The sequence below is a fragment of the Oryx dammah genome, unplaced genomic scaffold (genome assembly GCF_014754425.2).
Source record: "Oryx dammah isolate SB20612 unplaced genomic scaffold, SCBI_Odam_1.1 HiC_scaffold_28, whole genome shotgun sequence".
NCBI lineage: Eukaryota > Metazoa > Chordata > Mammalia > Artiodactyla > Bovidae > Oryx > Oryx dammah.
In genome coordinates, this window is record NW_024070212.1 from 13,772,267 (window position 1) to 13,795,699 (window position 23,433).

Here is a 23,433-nt window from a genome sequence, read left to right on the forward strand (position 1 = left end):
CCTTCAACTAGAGCTGGGGCCAGAGGGGTCTTCAGCTGGGAGAGCCTCGAAACTGAAGGCAGGCTGATTGACCCAGCTCTCTTGGTCTCCTGGGACCTGGATGCCCCCTCCTCACTTTAATTTTTTTCCTATGATCTGGGACCCAATGGTCTGAAGGCTTAGTTCCCAGGCCCGTCCCTAAGAAGTCTTTTTCAGCAGCGCTGGATCTCTCCAGTCTCAACATTCTGCTTTCCCGACGTCGGAAACAGCCGGAAAATAAACACCCTGATGACTAAACGGTTTCTCCAGCTAGAGCCTGGGGAAGCACTAAAAATAGAGGCCACAAGTGAGGGGAGGTTCCCCAGTTGAGGGGTGGGGGGGCACTTTCCCATCGTGCTATTGCCACAGCCCCAAGCCTGGCACAAGGCTCTGTTCTTCTCAGAGTCCTTGGGGACCAGGCAGATGGGCTCCCCCTGCCTACCCTGAGGTCCTTCAGGTAAGCCAGCTGTGCCTGGTAGGGAAGACAGACATCTTCTGGTGCTGGGGCCCCAACTCTTAAATCTAATGGGGAGCTAAAGCTACTTTTGGGGACAAAGTGGGACAGTTTAAATCAGGTTTCCAGAAGGAGTGGTCAGGTGGAAGAGAAGGAAACTGAGGCCAAGGAAATAGCCTGCTGGCTTCCTGTCTTAAAACATAAGACAAGCCTCCAACGTATTTGCAAAGCAATTCCACTGAACTTGCCTCCTCTGAGGATCCTGTGGGATAATGGGCCTAAAGGGGTCTTGACAGTCCAGCCCTTGAGTTTATTATAAAGCAGCATGGGCTACTGTTCAAAGCAATCTACTTGTATGAACTAATTTAATCTTCACACCAATTTATGAGTTAGGTACTATTATCATCTCTACTTTACCCACGGGGTACAGGGAAGTTAAGTAATATGCCTGTGTTCCCAGTTAATAAACGGTGAATAAGGATTTGAACCAAGATAGCTAGACTCCCCCAAAGTTGATGCCTCTAATCACCGTAACATGCAGCCCCTTTCAGGGATATATTTGTCTTCAACCCTTAACCTAGAATTGACTCTTTGTCCAGTAAATCAGACCCAGTAGAAATCAAAGTATGTGAAGAACTGAGTGCCCTTCTGTTCTGCAAGGTTCTTTGAGATCTAAGCCAGATTCCATCATTTGGTCAAGCTCAAGGTAGGAAGCTGACATTGGAGTAACGGGGAGTAAGTCTGACAGGGTCAGTTGTTTAGTACACATGGCACCCACACTCCTGTTGCAAGGCAGGCGAGGATTCACCACACCCTGGAGCAAACAGGAATTATAAACTTTTTAAAACAGCTACTACTCTGCTTCTTTAATAAGATGCTTTGGGGCGTTTCCTGTGCTGGGGGAAATTAAGGTCACACCCCTTTAAATTGCCCCCTCGGCTGTAAGTGCTCTGGGGCCGCAGGCACCCGGGATTAGGTCACCCAGGAACTATGAGCTGTCGCTTTAAATTGCTGGGCGTCAGCCGAGCCGGGTCCCGGGAAGGGAGGGGGCCTGTCACAGGTAGAGGGAGCAAACGAGCTCGCCAGGTAACCCCCTAGAAATGCACCTGTCTCTTTAAGTGGGGCTTCGGCACACCCTAAATGAGAGAGATGGAATCTTCTCAACACCTAGCATCTACCCTTAATTTATCTACTAAGACTCCTACCTCCCAACTCTCTCGGAGCTTGGGGGTTGGGGGAGTTGTCGATATAGCTTGAGTGCATGGGAGAGTATGCGTGCAGTCCGCCGAACCTCCCCAGAAAGGACCTCCTCAAGCGCATGGTGGCAGCAGTGCTAGGCGGCCGTCCCGCCGGCTAAAGCCGGCACCACGGGCACGGGCTGATCCCTGTAGAGGCCTCAGGGTCTTGCCTCCCCACTTTGCCTCGCTCTGTCGCTTCCTCCCTCCCGCCCTCCCGGCAGGCGGAGGGATCTGCCGCTGCCGGCGCCGCAGCCTAGCTTGGAAGGGCGGTGGGGTGGGGGCCGACCCTGCCCGGCCCGGCCGGCCCGAGGGAAGCGAGGGGCGGGGCCGCGTCTCCGGGACCGCCCCTACTCCGGCCCCGCCCCCCCGCCCCCACGGGTTCCTCCCATTGGCCCCCCCGCCTGTCCATCACCCCCGTTCCCCCCACCCCTCAAGCTAGGCTGAGCTGTGCCTACGTCGGCCTCGACTCCCGGGGGCTGGAGGAGTTACCTTTGGAGCCCGAAAGGAGGAAGGAAGCAAAATATCAACAACAGCCGAGGCGGCTCGGGCGGTCGGCCCCGGTCCCCCGTCTGCCTGACCGCCCGCGCGCCCACGACGGGGGCCCAGGCCCCCCGGCGCCGCCCAGGGCCCGCGCGGACGCCGGCCTCACTAATTATTCCCCCCGCCCGGAGCTGCGGCTTCCAGGTGCTGAAGAGCCCCTGGACTAGGGGCGAGAGCTACCCCCTCCCAGCCGTGACACCCTCCCTTCCCCCAGCGGGGCCGGTGAGTAAAGAAAAATAATGCGCCTGCCGCTTTAAGAGGTCCCCTCCCCCACCCCGTCCTGAGGTTGGGGTGGAGGGTGGTCTAGACCGTCCCCCTGAGGGGTGGGATGGGGTGGCCTCCTGGGCTGGGAGGAACTCGCGGAGCGGGCTCTTTTCGTGTAGCGTTAGTGGGAGATTACATGGGGGACTGCTTGGGTGAGGGAGTCGGCTGACGGGGACAAGTGGAGTGGGCTGTAATTCCCTTGGGTGTTGGGATCGGGGTGGGGACGGACGGCTTGGGGGCGCGCCGGTCTGTTGGTGTCCTGGGGTTACGGCGGACCCCCCAGTGGTCTGGGAAGGGGCGCCATCCTCAGAAGGGGTCTCCGGTGACAGCCGGGAGCGACTGACATTTTAACAGCCGGCCCTCCCTCCCTCTCCCTCGCGCCGCCTGTTCCCTCCTCCTTGGCCCGAAATGGTGCAGAAGGGGGCCTGGGAGGGCGGCGGGAGGGTGGGGGCGGGGGGAGCCGCAGCTGTTTGGGAAGCGGGGGAGGGAGGGGGGGATGTTGTTCAGATGACACCGGGGTGGTGGGTTGGGGTGTGTGAGTGTGTGTGTGAGTGAGTGTGTGTGTGTGTGTGTGTGTCCGGGGCCCGGGCTTGCCCGGTGCCTGTGGAGTTGGGACGCGGAGTCACCGCGGAGGTGGCCACGCAGGGCCTTTCCTTGGGACCTCCTCGCCCTCTCCTCCCGAGACCCCTGATCTGGTTTGTCAGTAGACCCAACTGGAGAACCCCCGGCCCGAAGTTTGCAGCTGTTTAACATCTGGGCGAGAGTTCTCCAGTCGCTTTCTTCACCTATGGCAGGCTGAGCTGGGCTGGGAGTGGGGGTCTAGTCAGTGTTGGGGGGCTTTTGGGGACGGAGGGCCAAGGAGACTGAGATGCATCTAGTCTTTTACTCCAGCGCCAGCCACTTTTCTGTCTGGTTTGGTCTTACAGGCAGGGTCTCCTTTCCCCTAGGGATTCAAGCTAATCTCTCAAAGGCCTCCTGAGGTCTCTCCCTAATGAAGGGAGGGCTCCTGAGTGTGGGTACTCTTGGAACCACTGACTAGGTTATCCAGGTTTGTCCTTTGAGTGGGAGGCTTTCCCTGCCTCCTTTTAAGCAGCTCATTGTTGATGGGTTGGGGGAGGGTACAGTGGGTGGATCCTGTGTCCCCCTTTTCAGTGCCCAGCCCCCTTTTTGAGGTCTCTGTAGCCCTGGTTTCTTTGGTTTGGGTGAGTGGTCCTCTCCACCCCGTCTCCCCATTCTCTCTGTGGGTCTTCTAGGCAGTTCAGGGCCCAGCCTGGACTATGGGAAGTTTAACGTCTGGGGCGGTGACCTTGGGCTGCTCTGGCCTCGAGATAGCAGGGGAGCCCAGGCCAGCAGGAGATTGGGTGTTTTGAAGTTAGGGAGCTGTCCACCTCCCACTCCCCTCCAAACCCTCAACAGGGAAGTCTTAGTAGTCAAGGAGAGTGTTGAAAAAAGCACATGTCAGTATTCACAGATGTCCACCCTCCTGTGGCCGCCGGGTCACACCCGCCCCAGGACTTAGCCTGGCTGTCCCAGCTCCCACGGCATGCCTGGGAATGAATTTCCTTCCTGTGGTTTCCCAGTGTGTTGGGCAGAAGATGGGGGTGGGGTGGGATCAGTGTGAAGGTGGCTGAGTACCCGTTTATATAGAGTGATTGGGGAATCATGTTTAAGTCTTTCCCCAGCAGACATATGGACCCTTGGGTCTCAGTGGTCATATTCTCTTTGTTGTAACTTCCATGCCACCCGTCTCCCAACACTCCCGGTAGCTGTTTGTATATTTGTGTGTGTGTACATTTGTAAAGGGAAGGTTTTCTGGTTTCTCTGTGGGAATGGGGAGCTTTTACTTAGACTCCTTTAGAGGCCAGAGAGGTTGTTTTTTAAATCTGAGGTCACACAGCAAATCTGTGTCAGTGCTTTAGTCCAGCTACCATGCTTTCAGGCATGGCTTCATAGCAGGGAGAGACCACAGGAAGGAGGACTTGGTCCTTCCCCTTGGAGGCCCTGGTCCAAGGGGAGAAGCAGGGCCCTTGTAATGGGGGATTGGAGTGGGAGGTTCTGCCTGCTCTCCCCAGTGCCTGGAACACAGTAGTGAAGGACTTGGGAGTGTGATGGGGGCTGCCCGTTGCCCCCTCCTCGGTGCCTGCCGTCCCTGTGCTGGAGGAACCTGGGCTTCCCCACTCTGCCTCTCTTGGCTCCTGGCTCTCCTCATAGGCTGGGAGATATGATCGTCTTTCTGGCTGCTTGTTACATAATCTCTCCATAAGGTGTTTTTTTTTTTTTTTTTTTTAATCTTTCCTGGTTTTTCCTGGGAGGGTGATGAGGGGAGAAGGCAGAGGGTAGACTCTTCAGGTTGGGGCTGGAGAACCGATAGTCAGGAGGCTGGAGGAGGCCTCCTGGCCTCTGAGAAGGACAGGAAAGACGAGGCCTTGGGGTTAGGCCCTCACTGATTGTGGCCTAGCCCCTCCTCCTCCCCGACTCTGCCCTGGGAATGTCTCTGTGCCGTGGATTTTCCTGGCCCTTGTGCCCCCAGAGAGGCCTGCCTCTCTACTCCTCCTGTCAACTGTCTTCTGGCCAGCCAGGCCCCCGCCCTCCCCGTTTGGCTTTGGCCCAGAATCTCAGTGCTCGCCCTGGCCTGGTGTGGATGGGACCCTGTGTTGGACACTTTGCCTCCCACTCGTGTGCCTCTGTGGGCGGGAGGTGCCAAAAACGAATGGGTGGGCCCAGCATTTCTCCCCTGGCTGTGTTGAGAGCCAGGCCTCCTGCCTCCGTGTCTCTCTAGTCCAGAGCATGGTGGCCTTACTGGAGAAGGGGAGTTGGTGGGGATGGGTAATGGAGACTCAGCTCTCGGGAACAAGTCATAGCTGGTGTTCACCCGGGTTCTGGAAGTGGGTCTGAGGATCAGACCTGGCTCGAACCTCCGCCCAGGTTCTGGGTCTTGAGGCACTGTGCTGACAGGCGTGCCCCACCCCTTGGGATCAGGGCTGGGGCTCTCTAGGCTCTCAAGCCAACTGGTTTGAGGCAATTATCTGCCTTTTAGAGGGAAGGAAGAGATGGTGGCGGGGCCAGCGTAGCCTTAGCATCACTGTAATCGCTAGTGGCTTTTACAAGCCAGTCATGGGGCCGGAGTCCGGCCAGCTGTCTGTCCTTCGGTCCCAGTTTGGTGACTTACTCATGGGGTGAGGGGGAGGCATCGGGCGCAGGTAGTCTCTTCTGGGAGCTGAACCCCTTTCTGTGTGGCGGTTGATGTCCCCGTCTGTCCACAACTTCAGCAGGCAGAATGGAGCTTAGACTTCAGGAAGGACTTTTAACAGTGGAGGTGGACGAGGGAGAGAGAGCGAGCTCCAGCTTGGCTGGAGAAAGACGGGTCTCAGAGTACTTTCTTCTCCAGTGGCTCTTGGTGGCTCTGCTGAAAGGCCTTGAACTTTGGCCTAGTGTGGATGGTGCTGTTTGGCTCCTGGAATATTTATCTTCTCTTCTCCCACGCTGCCTGGTACTGCAAGTATCCTGAGGAGAGTTTGTCCTGGACTTGTGGGATGGCTAGCCTTTGGGCCCCTTTCCCCTGGCAAGGGCTGGTGAGTGGGGGTCCTATGGAAACTAGCATGCCCGGATACATCTGGCAAGTCCGTGGCATTTAGTGGCACACACGCATGGTGGTGTGCGGCACATACACACGGGTGTGTCCACACCCCTGGGGCCACTGCATCCTGTAGGGGCTGGGGGTACTGAAAGGCAAAGATAATTAGATCAGAACCTGGGAACAGGGTGAGGGGACTGGAGGCCAGAAGGCAGAGGCATGGAGAACCCTCAAGAGAGGAGTGTTTAAGGGAGCTTGAGGAATTGAGTCTAGAGCTAGAGCATGGCGTGTTAGTTGGAGAGTCCTGGCTGACTTCCATCACTGCCCCTTGCCCACCACTGCATCCCTGCCACCATTTATCCCTCTGTGGCCCTGGCTCAGCCTACCGTGGCCCCTCATGCTATCCGCATGTCCTTGGGTGAGTCCACTTTGCAGATGTACAGGAGTTTCACCTAGCCTTGTGGTGAGCAGAGCACCTGCGTCTTTGGGTGGTTTGTCACTGGTCTCTGTCGCACTCCTCACTCACCCAGATAAACGAGGCCAGTCCGAGGTATCAAGGTTACATCTGAGCCCTCAGGCATCTCGGGGCTGACCCCTAGCCTGGGCGATCCCCAGGGCCCTTTGCATCTGATTTTCCCTTTTCTCGAGGCTGTGTCCACAGCCTTCCCTTCCTGGGAGCCTAGCCATGCTTCTGGCTGATCTCTCTAGGGTGGAGGTGGGCGATGTGTTTGCTGACTCTGCACGAGACCCTGAGAGCTTGGGACTGGGGGATGACAGTTGCGCCTCCTGTCTGGTCTCTCTCCCCTGTGTTGTAGGCTGGGAGGAGAGGGACTTGTCTGGAGCTCTGGCCTGTTGCTGGCCTCACCCAGGCGGAACCATATTTACTCACTTAAACTCACCCTCCCAGCCTCCCAGGAGGCTCCAGGCTCTAGGCCTGGTCACTGACCTTGGCGTGGTGCTCTGGCCACTCCCTGAGGAGTTAGAAAGGCCCAGGAAGCATATAGAGAGGGAGCTTGTTTTGCTCCGTGGTCAAGAGCACTTTACCCTCAGGCAGTACCCCACTCACTCTGGTTTCCAATATGCTTTGGAGACCAAAAACTAAACCTTTTGAGATCCCTGGGGACTGGAGGAAGGAAACTTGCGTTCGTTGTTTCCCTGTGTGCCAAGCTCTGTGCTGGGCATGGAAACACAGGAAGATTCATTTATTTCTCACACACTATTTCATTTGTCGTTTCCTTTGTAATTAGGGAGACTGAGTAAGAGATTTAAGTGACTTGCTCAAGTTTTCCCAGTTAGGAGTTGTTAAGGGCTTTTGTCTGAGATTAAGGGAAGGATCCTGCCCGCAGGAAGGGCAGTGGAAAGGAAGGCCCAGGGAGACCTGGGAGTAGGAGGAAGATATGCTGAAGGGAAGGGCCAACCCAGTAGGATTCCCTGACAGGAAGGCAGAGGGTCAGGGTCTGGTGGCAGGTTGGGGGCGGGGGGGACATGCTTTGGTTCCCTGAGAAGGTCTTCTGATTGACTGTTGTGAGGTAAGGTTCCCAAAGCAGGGGTATGTAAGCAGGAATAGGTGACACTCAGACCCCTCCTGGGTACTGGTTAGTACCCTCTAAAGCTGCCATATGAGAAAACTGAGGAGAGAGACTAGATCAGGAAAGATTTGAGCCACAAGAGTCCTGGGCTTGTGCAAAGGGTGAGAGGCATGGCTGACTTGAGCCTGATGGTAGGGAACCTGCCCCGGAAGCAATGTGCTGTTGCTTCTGGGAAGGGAGACCCTGCCTGCTCTCAGTCCAAGCTGTGCAGGGAAGCGCTGTGCTCAGCAGTCAGCCCACCTCTGCCACTTACTCCTGGTGACCTTGTGCAAGTCCCTGCCCATCTCTGAGTTGGTTTCCATTTCTGTGAAACAGAGATGCCTCCCCTGGAAAAAAAAAAAAGGTTAAAAGGTTCCATGGGAAAATGTGTGGTACTCAACACAGAGTAGGTGCTTGGAAAGTGGCTGTATCCTTTCTTCCAGACGTCAGCTCCAGCCTGGCCCTGGACCTGCCTGCTAAGGCCATGGTCCAGAAGGTGGGGCAGGGGCACACTGTGTCCCAGGAAGGAACTTGATGTGAGGGGGGCTGAGCAGGGCCCCGAGAAGACCCAGGGGTGGGTGGGCTTGGGAAGCTGAGCCCAGCTCTGCCCTCCCCATCCAGCCATCTCCTTGTCTCAGAACTGTCCCCTCCTCATTTCACCCCAGAGTGTTAGCAGATCCCTCTGGCTGCTTACTTATCTCTCATGATTTCCCTGCCCCCAGCCCTGCCAGCAAATACTTGGGATTGAGGGTTGGGAGAGTGAGGAGGAGTAAGAGAGAGCTGGTGCTCAGACCTCAAGGGAAGACTGCGGGAGTGGGTGTGGGTGGGGAGAGGAGGGTTGGTCTCTTTGTGGAGTCTCCCCGCTCCAGCTGGATTAAGTAGCACGGAGGTGAGGGGATGGGGCAGATGACCTCAGATCTTTAGAGCCTGTGTGTTTTGACGGTTGGGGGCAGACCTGGAGGAGGGGCTGGTTTTGAGAGTGTTGCCTCAGGCCTTCCCAGTCACATCTCTGGGCCGCTGAGCCCCTTCCCTCCACCCCCCACAGCTGCCTGCCCCTCTCTGCTGACTCCCCTGTGCATACCCCGTGGGGGCCAGGCTGACTGGGTGGGGACAGGTGTCCTGGCCCAGCTGTTCCCTCTTGTCTCCCCCATCTGTCAGCCCAGAGGGTGGGGAGCTGACAGGGAGCAGAGAGGAGGAACCTCTTGGCCTCCTCACCTGCTCGCTGGGGTGGGGCCCTGGTTGTAAAGTGTAGCAGAAGGATTGAGAGTAGACAATAGACTGGACTTCCTCCTCAGACGGAAGGTAGCTCTTGATGATAGAAATGGCAGAGAAAGCTGGGTACGCAGGAATCCTCACTGTCAGTAATCAGAGGGGTCTTTGTACAGTATCTTCAAGAGAGAGTGAGAAACTGTGTATTGGTGAAGGGCATGGATCAAATCTGGGGGCAAGTGTTTGCATAGATCTGTGCAGGTACTTCCCCCGCTCCCCGCCACTGTCTGCCCATGGGGGTGCGGGGTGCTCCATCTGGCTGGGCATCTTAGCCTCACCTGGCACCTTTCCTGAAAGCAGCAAGCTAATCCTGTAAGAGCTGCCTGGCTGGCCGCCTCGGCAGGCCCACGCAGCCGCACTGCTGCCCTCCCTTGCCAGGGGCTTAGAGGACTGTCCTTCGAGTCAGAAGGAGATCCAGCTGCCACCCCGAGCGGCCCCTTTAAATCCTCGGTGGCTTCCCGAGGTCATGATGTCTCTAGGAGGATTTGCTCTCCCTGATTGGATTGGCCTCTTTGGGGTGGGGTTGCTGGTGGTAATAGTAGGTGAGCACTTTGCATTCTCCTCCACTGCCTCCCCTTCCATTGGAATTGGTGCATCCTGTGTGAGGGCCCGGCCTCAGGCCCCTCCCTGCTCTCCTTGCTCTCAAGTCCCAGCAGTCAGGACATGCAATCCCTTCATCTGCTTCAGCCTGAGCAGCCTTGCCCCTGTTCTGTGGATGGGGACAAAAAGGACCCTGCTGCTTTAAACAAGGGAACAAACCAGAGTGCCCTTCTGAGACTGTACTGCCTGCTTTTCTCCACTTTCTCCTCTTCAGCTTGCTCTTCCTTTGGCCAGGGGCCCACACATCATAGTTTTCCCAAGCCCTCATTTCCATGGGCAGTCCCTCTCCTGATCTAACCATCAGCCCACCTGCTGCAATGGCAGGCAGCCCAGACCCAGCACTGGTGGCATTATGCTCACCCCAACGGCTCTCAAGCTGACCCGCCCCCAAGGCCCCAGCTGCCACTTTCACTTCTGTCTCCTGAGACCCCAGAGGGAAGTTGGGTGGGGAGGTGGAAGGTGACACACTAACCGTTCCAACCGCCCCACCTCTCCTCAGCCGAGGCCTCGCTGGCCAGGGGCCCCCGGCCACCACTCTGATTGAGATGAGTGGAATGAGCGTAGGTTGCCAGGGAAGAGTTGGCTGCAGTGGGAGGGATGGTGGTTAGATAGCAGGAAGAATTTCCTGGGATAGGAGACCACTGCTTGACTTCATTCTTTCAGGGGGTATGGCTGGAAGCATAGGTATTATAACTGGACAAACAGAGGTCAGTTTGACCTCTTCAAAGTAGGCAAGGGATCAGCTGTCTTCTAGCTCCCGTGGTTGGACTATAATGCTGTGGCCATCATCCCCTTCCAAGTGTTACCAGCTGCCCTTGCTTGGTCGAGTAACATCTAACAAAGCAAATTTTAGCCCCAGAGATGTCTGTGAGTTCAAAGACAGCTCTGGAAAGTCCTCTCTGTAGTCTTAACATCTATCTTGCACACTGTACTAGGCTGTTTCCTCTCACTTTGCACTCTTGAGAGTGGAATTTAGACATGGAGACAGAAATAGAAGTAAAGGATGGTCCACCCCTATCCTACTGCTGCCCCAACCTTGTCACTAAAGAGGGGACTAGGGCTTTTCTCCGGAGGAGCCCCAGGCCGTTGTGGAAAGATCACACTTCACTTCATCATTCTTATAAAATTCCTCTAGCTCCTGTGCTCAATTGTTGCTCGTAATTACACCTTCTCCCCTCACATCCCTTCCTGGACAGGGGACCTAGACAAGAGTCGAGGACCCTGTTGGACTGAGAGCTCTAGACAGTACCACTGGATAAGTGAGGGATGTTTTCTGGAGAAGGATGAGATAGATGGGCGATCTGAGGTGCCAGGAACTCCACTTGGGGTCCCTCAGTGCCTAGGGATGCTGGGTTGGGGGTGTCCCGGGTCCTGGAATGGGAAGTAGAAGTTGATGGAATAAGATCAGGTGCGCTCTGCAGATGCCCACGCAGATGACCAATACCGAGTCAGTACTGGTCAGCCTGCTAGCTAGAGCATGAAGCGAGGCTCCAGCTCGGCTGCCAGAGCCGGTCCCCCTGCTGCCCGTGACAGTGACCTTGGGTCAGTCATTGCTCTAACCGGAAGCAGGTTCCCAAGCCCTGGGTCAGATAGCATTCTGTGTGTGTGAGGGGATTTGTTTGGCAGAACCTCTGCCCCCAGGGCCTGTGTGCTGCGCCTGGCACCTGCCCTGACCTACCATGAGCCTCTGTCAAGCCTTGGCCATCTGTTGTGGAGGTTATTGTTCTGAAAGCACCCCCTCTTCGTCAGGCCTGTGCCTCCTCTCTCCTGGCCTCCACGTTGCCCTCCCCTCTTAAGCTGGAGCACAGCGCGTAAGCGGGCCGCCGCCTCTGTCCCCTCTCCATGGTGTCACGAGAGTCCTGATCTGCCTTTCTTTGGGGCTTTATAAAGAGCAGAGGAGTAGAATGTCTAGGCTGGAAGGGCACTAGGGTACCTGGGCCAGCAGGGGAAGGGGGGTGAACCCTGGAGGGGGCAGTGACTTATTCAGGTTCACACAGTGAGTTTGGCCAGGGCAGGGGCTTGAACCCAAGCACCCAGAATCCCTACCCACAGTCCCGGTATTTCCTTGGGCCTTTCACTGCCCTTCCTCACCTCTCCCTTTTCTACGAGGAACTCAATCTCCTGTTACCACCTCCCCCCCCCCTCAGTTATTTCTGAGGTCAGCAGCACAGGGACTAGGGTGGGTCCTGGGAGCCAGCCCAGAGGCCACTAATGGAAGGCCAGAGCTGGGTGGGAAGTGCTAGAGGTTGGGGGTGGGGGTCGGCAGCTGCCTCTGTAGGGAGCCACTGGGCTTCTGAGCTGCTACAGGAAGGATGAGAGCTAGACTACAGGAAGGACAAGCTGGGGTGGGGAAGCAGTGGAGGAGGCTCAGGAGACAGACCCTCACGAGAGAGGCATCTCCTGGGCAGAGAACAGGATGACCCATCCCAGGAGACTTGCCAAGGAGAACAGGGCGGGAAGCCTAGGGTGGGGCTCGGGAGAGTTGTCCAGCGGAAGCTGGAGGGAGGGCCCCTAGCCCTGCTCCCCACACTGGGTGCTCCTCTTGGCAGGTCGATTCCTGTGCCTTCAAATGGGGCTGCAGTGCCTGTCTCCACTTAGGGCACCTGGGACCTAAGACCCCCCCCCGCCCCACGTCCAGCTTTCTTGGACTGGTCCTTCTCTCCCTCCCCCCAGCCTGACAGCCCGCCCCCAGGTCCCCTGTCGGTGAGTTAAAATTAGCTCAGTGCCCAGACTAAAAATAGCCCCTGCCCAGCCCTGAGGCTGCTGGGCTGGGGGAGGGGAGTCCCCGAGGGAGGGGACGATGGTGGGAACCAGGGGTTTGGGGAGTGAGCCTGCCAAACAGTACGTTGAAGGGAGGAAGGAGGATGGGGATGGGTCCGGCCTGTGCCTTTGAGAGCAGACCCTAGAACTCCAGGGCAAGTGCGTAGGAGGGGGCAGAGAGAATGGAGCGCAGAGAGGAGCCAGGGAGCAGTGGGTGGGGAGCTGGCTGGGCGTGAGAATTAGACTGTGCAGGGTCAGGGAGAGGGGCCCTGCCTTGGCCCAGACTTTGAGGGGAGGGGAATGCCCCCAGTTCCAGGACTAGTACAGCGTTTGTGAAGAAAGGGCCCTGCATACCTCTGAGGCTGCAAACCCCAAGACTCCTGCCTGGGCCCCACCTCTCAGTGGTCCCTGAGCTCACCTTCCCACCCATCTTCCAGAGTCCCCACCCAGCCTGTGTCTGTGCTTAGAGGGAGTGGCTTGGAAGATTGTGAGCCCTGGAGTGGGGCAGGAATGGAGGCAGTGCCCAGGGTGTTGAGAGGGCTCCTGGGCCTTACGCTTACCTCCATCCACCTGCTCTCACTGCCTGCCTGCCCTCAAGCCTAGACCTAGCCAGAGCCCCAAGAGCCGAGATGCTCTGTCCCAGGCCAGGTCTGGGCCCAGTCCTGGCTCCTGAAGGTCTCCCTGGCTCTCCCTGCCCTGGCCTTGTCTGTCTCTTCGAGGGACTGCAGGGTTTTGGGGCGGGGATAGAGTCCTGTCGAGTTTTGCCCCCATGCCCAGCCTACATCAGTGCTCTGCGAGCAGTTGTTGAGCCTGCCTCTTGTTCTCTGCCTGCCTCTCTCTGAATCTTTGCCTCTGGCCTCCTGCCTCTCACTCTCCTCTGGCTCTGTCTGTCTCTGTCCACCTCTGCCCCTCACTCTGCCTTGCTCTTGGCTCTACTTTTTCTGTGTCTCTTTCCCTGCGTCTGTGTGTCTGTCCCCCTTTGCCACCCCCCTCTGTGTCTGCCTCACCCACGCCTCCTCCCTTGTTAGTGAGCAGGCTGCTTGAGGCCGCCTGACTGTGGGGGTGACAGGTGGATTGGATTGTCACCCCCTCCCCCAGCGCCTGCTGCTTATTTCATGCCCTGCAGCCCAGCCACAGGGAAGGGGCGGGAGGAGGGATGACAGCTGTCTCCAGCGCCTTCTGCCTTCCCCTCCAGTCCACAGCCTGCAGCCCTGAGCAGCCTGGGAGGAAGGGATGAAGGGCCTGCTTAATGAGAGTTGCCTTTCTCACTGTGTAAGAGCAGGGGCTGACGCCCGTTGCTCTGTGACGGGGGCTGCTCACTCAGCCTCTCTGGGCAGCTGCTCTATGTGGACTTGCGCTGGTGTGGCACTCTGAAAGCAGATACTCTGCCATGCCTCCGAGCCTCTGGGCCACTGGGACAGGAGGATGGACCTGGGTAGGAGGGGAGCGGGGAGGTAGGTGGTCCCCCCGACAGCACCGAGAGAGAGGAGGTGGGGGTTACCTTTGGGAGGTGCCTGTCTTGCAGCTCCCCCAGGAAGGGCAGCCCTGCTGCAACGGCAGCTCCGAGAGGCTGCCCTGACCGCTCCCCCCACTCCTCCAGCTGGCCCCAGGCCACCCTCACACAGGAACTGAGATAGCATCATTCTGAAACCCGAGAATGGTTTGAATATTGCTCAGGTACCAAGAGGTGTTACATTGGGGGAGGCAGGGGCCTGTTACTTCTCCCATGCCCGCTCCAAACCAAGACCCCCTTTAGGGTACACATTATATATTATTTGCACCTCCTTTGCTTGTCAGTGCAACCCACATATTCCTGTTGGGTCTGTGGCCCAGCAGAGAAAACTGGTCGTCCGTGGGGTCCTCCTGGAACCCCACCATGTCTGGTCCCCTCCCTCAGCCTCTCCTCCTTGTCAAGAGTGTTGTGAGAGAAGCCTCCTGCCCTCTTTACAGTCCACTAGCAAAGGCTTCTCTGCAGCCACCCTTCTCCACAGTGGGTCCTCGCCTGCCTCCCTCCCTCAGCTCAGCTGCCATCCCCCTCGTCCGTCAGTCCTTCTGCCTCCGTAGGGTGAGGCCCTCTCTCTGTCTGCTCCCATTACTCCCCAGTCCTGTCCTCCCAGCACTACCCAGAGTAGGTGAGTCAGAGTCAGCTGGAGCCTTTGAGGGGGGACTTTCAGTGACAGCGATGCTGCCAGCCCGAGTCATAGCTGTGCCCTGAGGTCAGGAATGATTCGGCCCTGGGGCCATCAGAGCAGAAAGGCCGTCCTGGACAACCCCCTGTCTGCAAAGCAGCTCTCCACCCTCCCAAGCCTTTGGCCTCCAGGAGAAGCAGCCAAAAGCCAGGTCATCTGGGAGGGCTTCCTAGAGGAGGAATGACTAGAGAGGGGAAGAGGCATGGGGCTGGGCCGGGAGAGGAAGAAAAGGCTCACATCTGGATAGCAGATGCTCAGGCCTCTGGCTCCTGGCAGTTGGTTAGGTAATTAGGCAGAGGGCTGATTAAGGAGATCCAGGTGTTCATTAAAATGTCCCTAATTGGCTAGGAGGGAAGCTTGGACAAGGTAGGCCTCCATACCTTGGATAGGGTCAGTTTAGGGTTCATCGTGCCCACCCAGGCCCCAGCCAGCCCTTTTACCAAAGTAAGGGCTGAGTTCATGTTCTTGCCCCCAAGCTTTCCAAGACTCTGCAGCAACGTAGAATGGATGGATAGCAGAAGGGGAAAGAGGAGTACAGACTGAGCCTGCTTTATGGGAACCTCCTGATGAGATAGGAAGGACTGCCTGAAGCGGGAGCATCTTCTCCTTGGGCAGGTAGCACAGAGGTGGGAGTGGCGATGGGGAAGGGGCCACGGGAACCTGGAGTTACGAAAGTGCCTTGGGCTGCCTTGGCAGGGACTGGGGGTGGCTGAGGCCTGGCCTGTTTACCCGGCTCTCCTCTGTCAGCCGAGGCTCAGTGGGCCTCGGTGCCTTCCCTGTCTTCTCAGTCCTGCTCCCTCTTGCATCCCGGCACCCCCAGCATGAGGCGGGGGTGGGGGGGGCGTAGGAGATCAGCCAGGGAGCTGGTTGCCAGGCGACAGTTGCCTGAGCAACCCCATCCTCTCCATCTCCATGTGTTCAGGGCTGCTCCTTAGAAGACTTCAGAGTCTCACCCTCTGTACCAACCAACCTGAGCATAGGGAAGGTTGAGGACTGAAGTGGCAGGGGTGGTCGGAGGGTAAATGGTGTCCAAACAGGCAGGCTCTTGGTGCAGCTGGGAGAGGAAGAGTTGTGTTTCCACAGAGCACAGAGTGAGGGGAGCTGGTCCTGCAGCAGGACTAACAGAAGTTATACCTCAGGAAGAACTTCTCACAGGGCCACGGCAATAAAGCAGCCCTTCCTTCCTTTCAACAGACATCTCTCCTCTCTGAGCTCCTCTTCACAGGGGATAGAATGGTGAAGAATACAGACATGGTCCCTGCCCTCATCAAGCTTCAGTCCTGTAGGGGAGCCAGGCATTAAACAGAAGCATTATTTACATTCACAATAGGGTTCGTGGTGGCTCAGCTGGTGAAGACTCCGCTCGCAATGCGGGAGACCCCAGTTTGATCCCTGGGTCGAGATCTGCTGAAGAAGGGATAGGCTACCCACTGCAGCATTCTTGGGCTTCCCTGGTGGGTCAGCTGGTAAAGAATCTGCCTGCAGTGGGGAAGACCTGGGTTCCATCCCTGGGTTGGCAAGATCCCCTGGAGAAGGGAATGGCTCCCCACTCCAGTATTCTGGCCTAGAGAATTCCATGGACTGTATAGTCCACGGGGTCGCAAAGAGTCATACACGACTGAGCGACTTACACACACACGCACACACACATATTCATGATAAGTGCTAGAAAGAAAAGATTAGAATACTATGAGAGTCAGTAATTTGGGGAGGACCTAAGGAAAGAAGTTAGATTGTAGAAATGACTTTTCTGAGGATCATGAGAGCAAAGAGAGCATGGGCCATAAGCTGAGAGTGGTTATATCTCAGCAGAAATTTGCTGGTGAACAAAAGGTGGCAAGAATGAGGTAGTAAAAATAGGATAGAGGGACAGAGGTGGATGCTGTAAGCATAGGAGGGTTATCGTGACTGCATTTACCAGTCTGGATTGGGGTTTTCAAGGCTAGATCAGAGAATCCTGTTTTAAAAGCCCTCTTCTTGAATAATTAAATTTTAAGAAAGCCCTCCCTTGCCCTCAGTGTTTCCCTGCCAAGCCCATACCACTGAAATTCTGGAAAATACAGCCTTTGGGCTGCATTGGAAGGCAGAGGAGCCGAAATCCTTGGAGTAGAGCCTTTACAGTGTTCGGCAGAGGTTGGGGTCACAGGCCAGGGATGGGATGGCTGGAGCTGGTTCTGGGTCCAGATGTCGGCTCAGCCAGCTCAGGGTTGACTGGGCTGTTGTTGGTGATGTCCTAGGGCATGCATGAAGGTGGACAGTAGAAGGCCCAGGGCCCATGGAGCACCCTGAGGGTAGGAAACCAGGGAAGAGTGTTTGGGGATTTCTCTCTGGGAAGAGAGAGGGAGAGGTGGAGGGTCCTTCCTGGAGTGGAAAGGGAGCTACATTGTTTTCCAGAGATAACCTGAACTCAGCAGAAGTGCTCTTCCAGCTAACTGAGCTAGGGAAAGCCTGAGGGAAAGTCCTGGTAGTGGGAGAGAGTGGGCAGGTATATTCCTGGCTCCTTCCAAGTCCACAGAGTCCCTGCCGGCCCTCTCTGCTCCCCTCTGTGGCCAAGGCTGAACTTTCGGTATCTGCTGTGGAACCCAGGGGGCCACACTTGAGTGGATATGTAAAGGCTCCAGAGAAACTCAGCAACCACTGAAATGGGGGCTGGGGAGGGGGTTCCAATGACACCTCTATCCGGGTTGGGTGGGGGAGGTGAGAGCCCACCCCCCTGGACACTGGTGGGCTCTCCCACAGGGCCTCTGAAGGGGAACTCTGGAGGAGGGCTGGCATGTGGCCAGGACTCCTCCCAGGACCCTTTCAGAGTGGCTTTAGGAGCCATGGGCCCCCTGCCACCGTCCCCCACTGCTCCATCTCTGGAATCACAGAGCCGGAAGGGCCCTGGGGTCATCTTGTGCCTCCATCCCGGGCCCTTCCTGTCCCCGCCGCGCCCACCCCCACCCACCGGCCGGCCTGTTAGAGCGCTCTTCACCCCCAGCATGCACCTTTTCTGGCTCGAGCATGGCTGCCATCTCTGTGCCTCCGTCCACCCATTACCTCATGTTGTTCAGTGTGGGGCTCTGTTTCCCCTCCCGGCTCTGGAACTGGAGCTCTTCGAGCAGTGGGCCGTGATGGGTTTGTAGGTGTACCGAGACGGGGGTCCCTCCACCTGTTGCCTGTGTCCCCTGGCTGCCAGCAGCCTCTTTCTTGTATGGCACTCACCTTATATTTTCTCTGCTGCTTGGAGTTGAGCAAGTTTGGGGGGCACTGCTCTTAGTCTGAACCTGGGTTCTAGACATGGCCCATTCCTCTAGAGCAGGAGTGTGTAAACTATGACCCATGGGCCAAATCTGGCCATGCCGCCTTTTCTTAAAAATCTAGTTTTATTGGGGCACTGCCACACTCCTTCCTTTAATTGTGTTGTCCACAGCTGCATTCACACTGCAATGGCAGAGTTGAGTAGTTACAATGGAGACTATGGCCTGTGATGCCTGAAATACTTATGATTTGGCTTTTTAAAGAAAAAATCACAGACTTGTGGTCTAGAGGGTTTGTTTGTTTGTTTGTTTGTTTAAAGCAGCAGAATCCTTTCTTCAAGCCTGAGATTTAGGCCAAGGCCCACTGAGTAGAACAGATTGGTGTCCAGGAGCCCTGGGTGAAGGGAGAGGGCTTCTGCAGCCTCAGCCCTCCGCTGGGTCTGCAGGCTCCAGGGCTCTGAGTCAGGTGTGAGGCCCACTGCTCTGGACCTGCACTGGTATGTCCTTGAGCCAGGGGCGCAGACACACTGGCATTCTGGTAGCAGGTACCCCGTGTGAGCTGTTCACACTCTTGGCCTGTGTTCACTCAGCCCATTCTCTGCACCAGGCTCCATACGGGAACTGCCATCCTTGGCCAGTGGGGCAGCTGGGGAGCCCAGGTGTCTGTTCTGGGAGAGCTCTGGGAAGAAAGGAAGGCCTGAGGCATTCTCTAAGACCCAGACCCTTGGAAGTCAGGGAGCTTCCTGAGTGTATTCTGTCTGACCTAAAACCTGAGGGCAGCTGTGATGGTGTCGGAAAAGCCTTTAGCAGAGTCCTGGGCCTGAGTGAATTCTAGCTCGTGCTTGGCTGCAGCATGCCATCGCCTTGTTGCCACCATTTCCTCGGTTTGTGGATGGGGCTCAGATGCAGCCAGCCTCTCACAGGGGTGCTGTGAGCCTGGCCGGTGTGCCTGAGGAGCTGAGCTGGGAGCCTGGCCGGGGTGCCCAGGGAGCTGGGCTGCGGGTTGCCACGGCTGACAGTCCTCTTGTAACCCTCCCCACCCAGGAGGCTGTGCAGAAGGTGTCCTGCAGACCATGAACTGAGCGCTGGTCCAAGACCGTTCATGAGCACAGTGTAAGGTGTGCCGAGCCCGCCACCCAGCAACCCCCTCCCTTTCCTGGCACTGAGGATCCCCAGAAAAGATGGGGAGGAAAAAGATTCAGATCCAGCGAATCACCGATGAGCGGAACCGACAGGTAAGGGCATCCTGGAGCCCCACAGAGTGGTTGTGGGCAGGGAGCTGGCCTCTGCCTCCACTCCTTCCGGCCACTCCAAGAAGGCTTCCTGGAATAAGGGGAAGGGCTGAGCTGGGAGAAGAGGAACCCCCATCTCCCTGCATCTCTTAGAGTCTTGTGTCCTAGAACCCTAAGACTCACCTGCTGCTGCGGCCAGGCAGACCTGTGTCCCTCCCATATTCACCGTGCAGGCCTCAGAACATGCCCAGGCACTTCCCCTTTCACAGGATGAATCCCTCCCCTCCTCCTATCCCAAGGGAAGAGCCTGGAAGCTCTTGTCTTCTCCTTCCCTAACCTCTTCATAGCCTCCAGCCCAGAGATGTGGAGTTCTGTCCATCTGACTTCTTTGCCTTCAGTGAATTGGCTCCGGGCTGTGTCTTGGCCATGTGTTGGCAGAGAGGCGCTGACCTATTCCTTCCCCAGACAGGGCCTCCTAAGAACAGGGCTGTGTTACCCTGAGGCAGGGGCTATGTCCAGCGGCCTGCGGGTGGGACTTCTGGGCAGCCCTTGACTGAGCCATACCTGGCCGCCCACCTACCCATCTACAGGTGACGTTCACCAAGCGGAAGTTCGGGCTGATGAAGAAGGCGTACGAGCTGAGCGTGCTCTGTGACTGCGAGATCGCGCTCATCATCTTCAACCACTCCAACAAGCTGTTCCAGTACGCCAGCACGGACATGGACAAGGTGCTGCTCAAGTACACAGAGTACAACGAGCCGCACGAGAGCCGCACCAACGCTGACATCATCGAGGTGGGCCGCGCGCGGACCCCGCCCCCGCCTGTGGCTGCGCACCCCACGCCCACACGCGTGCACACCTGCCCCGTGAAGCCCCTCACCCGTGTGCACACGCATATAAACCCACATCCTCTCACACAAACCCGGGGCCTGAGAAGGAAGGAGGGCAGCAAGGTAGCTGTCAGCTGGGGCTGCCCACTCAGCCCACGCCCCCCAGCACCCTCTGAGCCGTTTTCCTCATGTCTGTCAAGTGTAGCGTGACGTCTCTGCTCTGTCTTCTCTGATTCTCTCTCTTTTTTCTTCCTTCTCCATCTTTTGATGTGCTCCTGCCTCTGACTCTTTCTTTCTCTGTCTCGTTCTTTGTTTCCATCTCTCCTGCTCTGTCTTTGTCCCTTTGCGGGTGTCTGTGGCTCTGTTTTCTGTTTCAGAGAGAGCCGACCTGACGAACCATTAAAGGGCATGGGCTTGGGAGCCCAGCTCTGGCCTTTACTGGCTGTGTGGCCTTGGGCAGGTGCTTTAGCTTCTGCAGGCCTTGGTGCCCACCCCCGTGAAATGGGGCCAGCGCCTGCTTTAAAGAGTGTTGTGAATTGAATGAGACAGCCCAGTGTCTGCTTCCCTCACTGGGGGTGCAGGACCTGTGCCAGTGAAGAGGGTGCCTGGGGAGCCACAGGCCTGCCTTCTGGGAGCAAGACTTAATTTTAACAGATATGGAGGAAATTCTTCTATTTTTATATTAGAGAAAATAGATTTACTCTAGACTAGAAAGTAAAATTTACGTTCATTTCCAAGACAAAACAAGCATCTGTGAAGATGTTTTGAGCATGGAGAGGGCAGCCTGGGGGTTTCCTCTAGTCGCACCAGGGTTGCATGCCCTGCTTTGCACAAAGCACGAGAAGCACGAGCCTTGGTCAGGGACCACGCACGAGGCGGTCTGTGCTAGGAACTCAGGAAACGCAGGAACGATTTTGCTTTCTCCCTCTTATTCGTCTCCCTCTCTGTCTCAGTCTCTGCTTCTCTCCCCTTCTTTTTTAAACAGAGCCCAGGGGTGGAGTCAGGCAGTCAGCCCTAGAGCTGCCTTCTCCCGGGGAGCCCTCTGCGCCTCTGGCCGGGGCTCACCCAAGGGTGCACAGGCACTGCTGGCTCAGGGCTGTCCCCTCAACCCATCCCCCAGAAGTGCCCACCCCACCACCAACCACATAGCCACACGGTGCCCCAGGAGGGGTGGGCCACCGTGAGGGGAGGGGGCTGAGAACCCTGAGGTGGGGAGACAGTAGGGAGTCTTAGGGAGGGGCTGGACGGAGCGCCAGAGGGCAGGCAGGGGAGGACCCTCACCCCTGCTGATGGTAGTGGTGCGGTTACAGACCCTGAGGAAGAAGGGCTTCAACGGCTGCGACAGCCCGGAGCCCGACGGGGAGGACTCGCTGGAACAGAGCCCCCTGCTGGAGGACAAGTACCGGCGCGCCAGCGAGGAGCTGGACGGGCTCTTCCGGCGCTACGGGGTGAGCCGCACTCACTCTCTCTCTGTTGGCCCCCTCCCGGCCCCTCCCCCCAGGCGCTGCACAAGAAGCACAGGGAATGTGAGAGCCCCGAGGTGGACGAGGTGTTTGCCCTGACCCCCCAGACGGAGGAGAAATATAAAAAGATAGACGAGGAGTTTGATAAAATGATGCAGAGTTATAGACTGGCCGTGAGTAGTCGCATGGAGGAGCGCCTCCCCGTGGTGCATGGTGTGGCTTCGCGCCCGGCCCTCGGCGGCCTCTGGTGGATGCTCTGCTCTGAGCCGCGTGGGGCTGTTGGTGACCACTGAGGATCCTCTGACCCTGGTTGTGATAAACCCGTGACCCTTGTCATGGAGCATAAGCTGGGAGAGGCCTGGAGGGTCGCCTCACCAGCAAGAAGTGTGTAGATGGCCTGCGAGCCTTAGATGACTAGAAAGAGAATGTGCTGTTTGTCCAGATCTGTTCTGGGGAGAGGCCCCTCTCGCCCTGCTCTGACACCCCAGCCCAAGGTACTGAGTCACACTGTTGAGGGGAGGCAGAGACTGCTGAAGGGGAAGAAGGTGAGGTGGGTGAACACCCTCTGTAGCAGGCGGGCGGATGAGAGACGACTAGTGAGGTGATGTCCCGACCCACGCGCTCGGCCGTAACAGCTGTGTGTGAGTCGGGGTCTATACTCAGGGCCTCTAACCTGCTCTCTGTGTGTCCTGCCTGGCTGAGGACTAACCCACCTCCACTAGGGGGGTTCTAGGTGTCCTGGGTCCATCTGCAGCGAGCCGAGTCATCTTCTCATTCTCTGGGCCAGAACTGGATCCCAAAGCACTCCAGCCTGCCTACTTCCTTGGTGGGAGGGGCAGGCATGATTCCAGGGGCCCCCAGAGCAGAGAGATCGAGCTGCTGCTGGCCGTAGGACACACAGCCCAGAGACTATAGGGGAGCCCCGGCCTGCCCTCCCAGGAAAAGTGGGTCCAGGCTGAGGGGTCCCCCTGGCCTGACCCTGCCTCTCCATCTTCTGTCTAGTCAGCTGTCCCGGCCCCCAACTTTGCCATGCCCGTCACAGTGCCCGTGTCCAGTCAGAGCTCCCTGCAGTTCAGCAATCCCAGCAGCTCCCTGGTCACCCCTTCCCTGGTGACGTCATCCCTCACGGACCCACGGCTCCTGTCCCCCCAGCAGCCAGCGCTGCAGAGGAGCAGTGTGTCCCCCGGCCTGCCCCAGCGGCCAGCCAGTGCAGGTGAGTGAGCCGACAGGTGGTGGCGAGGCGGCAGTGAGGTGCGGTGAGGACTTGGGGATTCTGTCTCCACGGTGACTGTCCCGCGTCCCCCACCGCAGCGCTCTTCCATGTGCGGGGCTCCTGAGGGAAGGGGCTGCGACTCCTCTCCCTGTTCAGTTCCCAGGCCTCACCCTGGAAGGGGGCATCCTGTCAGCTCATGGTTCTTTTTCCTCCAGGGGCCATGCTGGGAGGAGACCTCAGCAGTGCTAACGGAGCCTGCCCCAGCCCTGTCGGTGAGTAAAGCTGCTCTTCTGTGTGGGAGTGGGCCAGAGTGCCTGCTCACTGGCTTCAGGTGTCCAGGGACCAGGAGGGACCTAGGTCAGAGGAGAGAAAGATCCCAGGACCTGAGTTGGTGGTATACAGAGTCTGAGGACTTTTAAGCCCCTGGATTTTTTTCTCTGTAGCAGTGATTGGTGCGGACGATCAACAAAGACGTAGGCTTAGGGAATTCTGGGCAAACAGAGAACTCACCAACACTTCCAGTGGGAGGAGAGGTTCCAGGGTCTTCCAGTTGAGTTAGGGGTGTCTGGCTGGGGTCTGGAGGATACGAGTATCTGACACTGCTGACGATAGAGGCATGGACTCACATACACTCACACACAGACAGTCTCACTCGTACGGGAATATCCAGACAGTAGGTGTGCACTTGGGAGCACACATCTATGAACCACAGAAGAAAGGCTGCTCCCTCCACGCCACCCCCAACCCCAGCAGCTGACAGCCGCTCCTGCCCTGTGCCGTTGTGCGGTGGTGACTGTGACTTCGAATGTCACCATTGACGTCACCCTGACATTCCTGCCATTCCCGGAGTGATCCGGGAATTGGGATGGAGGCAGCCGCACACTTCCAGGGAAGCAGTGTGCTCTCAGGAGACAGAGCAAGGTGACACTTCTGACTGTGGTCACTCCCACACCTCTGGGGTTTAGAACTCCCCAGGCACCAT

General features: G+C 57.3%; 1 protein-coding gene across 7 annotated transcripts in view; it reads left to right on the forward strand.

The window, feature by feature from the left end:
• Positions 1–410: 410 nt before the first annotated feature.
• The window catches only part of MEF2D (myocyte enhancer factor 2D), a 34,631-nt gene continuing 11,608 nt past the window's right edge, over positions 411–23,433 (forward strand). For 2 of the 7 annotated variants that reach the window (XM_040230261.1, XM_040230267.1), the window contains exons 1-6: positions 2,123–2,472; positions 18,758–18,948; positions 19,536–19,739; positions 21,086–21,223; positions 22,241–22,451; positions 22,667–22,723. In XM_040230261.1, the coding sequence (XP_040086195.1) occupies positions 18,895–18,948; positions 19,536–19,739; positions 21,086–21,223; positions 22,241–22,451; positions 22,667–22,723 (664 nt within the window). In that variant the 5' untranslated portion in view covers positions 2,123–2,472; positions 18,758–18,894. The other 5 variants (XM_040230266.1, XM_040230262.1, XM_040230265.1 and 2 more) reach the window with 5 other exon arrangements.